Below are 6532 nucleotides of genomic sequence, written 5' to 3'. Positions count from 1 at the left end.
GCGTGGATCGGCCGAAACGTGTATTATCCACGTGTCCCACGCATGGCTGGGCCATGTTTACGTTCATCTACTTGGATAATGACATTTTTTAAGCATCGATTTCGGAAGTTTATGCATGCAGCCATATGTAGGCTCATGTCCCATTCGGACTTCCCAACGGGTTATGACTGAAAACCAGTAAGAACTTTTTTGTTAAAACATGTTTTCACACATCATTACTGTACACTAATCTGTATGCCGAGTACTATTACGTAACCGATGAACAAAGGTCATATTCACATGCACATCATGAGGCAGGGCTACTGAGAGTGGCTAGTGCCGATCAGTCGTCGCTCTGGCTCTGTATGTCCGTCTCAGTTGTTGCTATCTGCAGAGAGTGCAATATGTCCGTCTCAGTCGTCACTCTCTGGCTCTTTGTGTCGTCCAATCGTCACTCTGGCTCTGTATGTCTCCGTCTCGTCTCAGTCGTCGCTCACTGGCTCTGTATGTCCGCCTTAGTCGTCATCCTCTGGCTCGATGTGTTCCCGCTATGGGCTCAATCGTCGCTCTCTGGCTCAATATGCGAGCTGTAGCTCGGCTCCGTTCAGTCGTCGCTCTCTGGCTCGATTTGCGAGCTACAACCCGGCGCCGATCAATCGTCGCTCTCTGGCTCAATGTGCGAGCTGCGCGCCGTGATGTAGACGGCCCAGTAGACGGCCGTGAAGAGGACAAACAGCGCCGGGTAGGCCACCGTCATGCCGCGCTCCAGCAGCACGGCCAGGCGAAGCCACTTGATCACACTGGGCGTGGCAATCAGCACCTCCTTGTCAGCCTGAGGGGACCGCAGGGGAGGGTCAGTGTAACCCCTAGGTAATGGAGCGCGTCGAAAATAATGAAGAATTTACTTTGGTTACCTTTTGGGCCAGGTCACCACAGGTCACCGAACATAAAATTTCGCCACTATTAGGAGTTAGGACAAAGTTCGATAATTTTCGACCGACCGGCGCATAGCTAGAACGGATAGAGCTACAGCGCCGCGGAAAGGACATTCGATAGCTCTTTTAACGGTCTTTCTGAATATCTCAGATTTGACCTAAGGTCAACGGTGTAGCCTCCAGGGGGCACAAACTACCAAAACAGACGTTTTTTTTGCCGGAGCAGTTTTTCCGCAATAACTTTTGACCCAAAACATGCACGAGCTTACTATACGCATGGCATAAGTTATAATTTGACCTTGAAAGGCTTACGTGAAAATTTGATATCAGGTCAAGGTGATGACCAGACCGGAAAAGGTCATGTTGCATATCAGTCGATCCGTATCGTCGAGCCGAACACATCTAAGGCGTTTTCGACCGTCGCTCTAGCGTGTCTTTATCAAAAGTCATTAGCGAAAAACTGTTGATGACCTGAGACCTAAGATGACCTCAGGGACATAACGAGGGGCACGGGCAAGGGCACGGGTGCCATTTTCCGGTTCAGTGTGTCTACTTGTAATTCGATGTTTGAAAGTGTTTAAAATGTCCTTCGTCCAAAACAGACGCCTCTCAATTTTCTCCCATTGACTTCTAATAGTGAGGCCGCAAAATTGACCTGACCTTAGGTCACCGATATCAAAACTATGAGGCATACATACATGCATACTGTTGCTTTTATCAATTTCTGAACGTTTCAAAATGATCGGTCACTCGATGTACATATATACATACATGCCTATGGCAGGCATTGAAACTTTTTATGAGGTGAGGGCACTTGGCGTGACCTGATGACCTAACCTTGAGTGATCTTGATCTGAAATTTTCATAGGATCTGCAGAAAATATGTATCATGCCGTTTTTGAGATATCCGCGAAAAACTGCGCGGATGTTCGAACACCCCCCAGCAGGGCGTGGGTTAACCGTCGCGGGCCCCGGGGCGTTTTTGCCCCCCCCCCCCTGGCGAATATTTGTGATAGCTCCCGAACGCCTAGGGATAGGAAAACGAAACTTTCAGTACCTTTTCTCCCATCAATTTGACATCTTCTGAAGTAAAAAATTTGGACCTAGCCCCTTGATGACGTCACAGGATAGATTTTTCTAGACCCCTGCACGGCAAACTTCGGTGTCACAGACGCGAACTTCAAATAGCTGCTAAAAATAGAGTTTTAGAGATAAATACAAATTACGAGCACGGTTGTGTAGCGTTTGACCTAGAGAAAAGTAGAAAAAATATTTTTGGTGACCTGAGGTCAGAGGTCAGGTCAACGACCCCGAAATGTGATATTAGTTTTTCGCAAATCACTTCGACAAAAATGTCCCTAGAGCTATGGCAGTGGTACCATCGCATTCGCCTTGTCAAACCGCGTCGAATGATATATATTTTGTTTGGAAAAGGTCAAGTCTTATGTTGACCTCATGTGACCTCGAATGACCTTTGGTTGACTTTGACACATGAAAGGTCGTTTAAGATGGATTCGTACCCGCTGATCACGAATCTGGCATCCATTTTCCTCTAATCCTTCATTCAGAGCCTCCGGATGACAAAATTGTCTTATTTATTACCTATTACTAACTTGAATCGGTGAAATAGCCTCTAGCAAGGATACTCTTCTGTGACCTTGACCTTTGAGCAGCCTTGTATCGTAAGATGAACCACAAATAGGGACCTGATAAGCCTCAAAACATACCAAAACATCTTGGAAGTTAGCACGCAAGATGCACGAAAAAGTGCAAAGTTCGAGGTCAATTTGAGCATGACCTTGACCTTGACCTTTAATGTTGAGCACATTTTCGGAATCCTCAGATTCTCTTCTTTCGTTTAACACACAATTTTGTCGGTTGTATGCATCCTGCCGTCATCTAGAACGCTTATTTTGAGATCACTACACATGTGCCGGTTTTTGCCTTTGACCTTAACCTCTGACCTTGAAAATTGACCTGAGGTCAAACATTTTAGTTGCTTTAGAATCGTCTCGTAAAGACCTTTCGTTTGGTATTGCTTTTGTTTCCGTAGCTCCCTTATTTACGGAGTTAGACGGGGGGGGGGCGAAAAACGCCCCCCCCCAGGGCTGCGGTGGTTGGGATTACCCCCGGGCACAAGGTGTCAAATTGATGCAGCTGAGGGTACCGCAAGTTTCGTGTTGATCCGTCAAACGGTTTGGAAGATATTGCTGAAAAACGTCATGCGACCAGTCATGCGCTGTTTAATATCCATAAACCTAATAAACGATGTTGTTGAGTGTTCGGCATGCTTAGAATGACTGTCATCGCAAAGATGCGAGATTTTATGTCCCTCCTTTGACCTAAATATACGTAAGCAATGAAAAGTTCACTAAATTAACCTGACAACCGTCTACCGGTAAGCAACTCCGAGACCTTTATTATACACATAACTATATTATAAAGGAACTCTTATCAATCGCTGAAAGTTTGGAAAGTAATCTCCAGTGACGAGTCGTGGAACTTGGGGACCTTTTCCCCGTTTTCCTGAGAGGAGGTCATTTGGAGGACCTGGTAACCAGTGACCTTCGATGAGCAACGGTCGAAATTCTAGCTTTTGTTAGTGCGGTGCATACAATTTACAAGCTGTGACAAACATGGGTGTTGGTAAGTAGACCGATAGCCTGCTGGTAAGTTGACCGATATGTGTGGGCTGCGCCGGTCTGTGCCAATGGAATGGCGTGTTGTCGCCGTCGATCATCTCGTCTTACTTGAAACGGCGTGTTGTCGCCGAAGAACTGGACATTGTGCGTGGCGTCGGCGCGGTCCGAGTCCTCCCCCGCCGTCTGGCCGCCGTCGTCGGGCCGGCTGAGCCGGCGCACGCGCTCGTCCACCACCGGCGGCATCTCCGACTGGACGCCCTCCTCGCCGGCGATCTGCGACTCCTTCTCCACCATCGAGAGGAAGCGCAGATCGGCAATGCAGTCCACGATGGCAGAGAACACGAAGAAGATGCAGATGAACAGCCAGATGTCCAGCGCCTTCACCTGAGGCACACGGTAAAATACATAACTGTCGAGCCACCTTCATATAAAGAGCCCGTGAGTTGCTCTTTATATGAAAGTGGCTCGACATTATGATATGTGTCCGTCGCCCTCTTTCATGATTGTTTAAATGTACATAATTTTCGAATTTAATTCGAATGCGTCGGTGAAAACACACGATCAGTCTGCGGAGCACACGGTTAGCAGAGCTCATTGCCTAGGTCCTGATCTCTGCTTTCCGATACAAATATTCCGGGTAATCAAAAGGAGTAGCCATGTGAGGCACGTACATACCTCGTTGGTGCCCGGCGTGGTCTGGCTGGTGGTGACGAAGAACGACACCAGCACCAGCAGCGTGGTGACCGACAGCACCATGCGGCCGTAGGCAAAGTCGAGTGGCACCAGCAGCGACAGCCAGCCGATGAAGACCAGCATGATGGACGGCAGGTAGGTCTGCAGCAGGTGGAACGACAGGTGCCGCCGCATCACGTACGTGATCCGTAGCACGTCCTTGGTGCTCCCGCCCGGCCCATGCAGCAGAAACCAGCTCTTGCCTTTCGGTCGCATGACGCGGACGTCAAAATGTTTGGTGTTGATGCGCAGCGCGCCCACCAATCCGTAGGGGCGCTGCCAGAGCAGCTGCAGATGGCTGCTGGCGTACTTGTAGCTGAAAATGTCCAGGTCGCACTGCTGTACGTCCATCGGGTAGTTGTGGTAGTGCATCTCGCACTTGAAGGATATGACGAAGAAGGACGAGTACTTCATGGTGCCGTTCTCCTTGAGTGTGACGCTCTCTGCCGGCTGGTGGATTGTCGGCACACGCACCCGCCTGGCCATCGGCAGGTACAGGTCCGGCACCCACAGCCGGTACTTCATCTCACTCGGCAGCGGCAGAGAGCGAGACTCCTTCGTCCCACCCACCTCGTTTAGAACTTCATCCACATTTCGCATTCGGTGATCCTTCCAGTAGGCCACGACGAATAACTTTATCACCATCTCACCGCCGAGCTCGTCAACATACTCTATGAAGTCGTGAAACAGGCTGATGTTGATTTTAGTCGGCTCGTCGTTGTCGGGCCGGTGGCGGATGTCGTAGCCGGGCTTTGTAATCACCCAGGGCATATGGTGTAGGTCGTCGTGGCCCTCCTCGTCGTCGTGGTGCGGATGATCGTATATGATGCTCTGGCCCTCGTGGTCTTTTGCGTGTCCGTGTGCCTTCTCATAGTGGTCGAAGTCGTGCAGGTGGTCCCGAGAGTGTCGGTCAGTGCCGTCGGCCGGGTTATTCGGGTCCCATGTAACTCGCTTTTCTTCCGCTTTCGTAGTAATAGCTGATTCAGGCTGGTCTGTTGTGAGGCTGCTCTCTTCACCTACATTCTTTCTGACTCGACTCTGGCTTTGTACAGCTCTGTCAACCGATACCAAAAGAAGAAATATCAGGATGGCCCGTCCACTGCTGCGCCTTCGAATCATCGTCCAAATTGACACCATGAAGGGGTAAGAATTACTGCGATGCGAAACAAGCTTTTTTAAATTGCTAGAAAATCATTCAGCACCATATGCCGTCATTATTGTCAACTTCAAGCGCGCAGCGTTGTTGGGAACGTTGAGAAGGAATGGAAAGAATCCAAGGCCATATAACCGGAATAATCAAGGAATAATGAAAATGAGGATCGCTTGAATTTTATCATTTTTCAGGCTCGTGCCTTTTCTGAGAATGTTCATCTAAAAATATGGGAATGCACATACCTATAATCAGGGCTGCGGAGTCGGAGTCGGAGTCGGAGTTGGAGCCGGTCGGAGTCGACAGTTCTGCTCGGAGTCGGAGTCGGAGTCGGAGTCGCCAAAATCTTACCGACTCCGACTCCGTAGTTGGAGTTAACGCTGCATGTCTCAACGTAATGCACTGCACCTTTCTGATTGACGATACTGCGCTCGAAATGAGATTTTGTCGAAAAAAGGCCATGTTGCTGTTTTGGACAAACGTTTTCAGCGAAAGAAGCAGAAGACTGTGAATTCCCCAGAGCCTGCTTTTTAATTCTGCATGTTATTTGTAAAGCCTATTTGCAACGCAAAGCCTTGGAACGCGCAAGGGATCGTTGCAGGCAAGATAAAAACGTCTCCGTTATGAACTTCAATATCACGATATGGATTTTAATACAACCGTCCGGAGTCGGAGTCGGAGTTGGAGTTGGAGTCGGAGTCAATTTTTGAAGCCGGAGCCGGAGTCGGAGTCGGAGTCGGAGTCATGTCATCCTAAAATCCATCGACTCCGCAGCCCTGATTATTACTAACTTGAATCAGTGAAATAGCCTCTAGCAGGGATACTCTTCTGTGACCTTGACCTCTGCGCAGCCTTGTATCGTAAGACGAACCACAAATAGGGAACTGATAAGCCTCAAAACATTTCAAAACATCTTGGAAGTTAGCACGTAAGATGTGCGAAAAAGTGCCAAGTTTGAGGTCAATTTTGAGCGTGACCTTGACCTTGATCTTTGATTTTGAGCACATTTTCGGAATCCTCAGATTCTCTTCTTTCGTTTGACACCCAATTTTGCCGGTTTGATGCAGCCTGCCGTCCTATAGAAAGCTTACTTT

At 48.8% G+C, this 6532-nt stretch overlaps 1 protein-coding gene across 1 annotated transcript; it reads right to left on the bottom strand.

Moving 5' to 3' along the window:
• Nucleotides 1-3: 3 nt before the first annotated feature.
• LOC122383675 (gamma-aminobutyric acid receptor subunit beta-like) lies at nucleotides 4-5596 on the bottom strand. The gene is made up of 3 exons (XM_043370341.1): nucleotides 4232-5596; nucleotides 3665-3940; nucleotides 4-811 (listed from the first exon to the last, which is right to left on the bottom strand). The coding sequence occupies exons 1-3, from the start codon at nucleotides 5423-5425 to the stop codon at nucleotides 632-634; spliced, it is 1650 nt and encodes a 549-aa protein (XP_043226276.1). The 5' UTR covers nucleotides 5426-5596; the 3' UTR covers nucleotides 4-631.
• Nucleotides 5597-6532: the final 936 nt, after the last annotated feature.

This window comes from Amphibalanus amphitrite, unplaced genomic scaffold (assembly GCF_019059575.1).
Source record: "Amphibalanus amphitrite isolate SeventyFive unplaced genomic scaffold, NRLGWU_Aamphi_draft 000170F_arrow, whole genome shotgun sequence".
Taxonomy (NCBI): domain Eukaryota; kingdom Metazoa; phylum Arthropoda; class Thecostraca; order Balanomorpha; family Balanidae; genus Amphibalanus; species Amphibalanus amphitrite.
The sequence above is the reverse complement of the archived record's forward strand: the minus strand, read 5'-3'. Positions and strand labels throughout refer to the sequence as shown.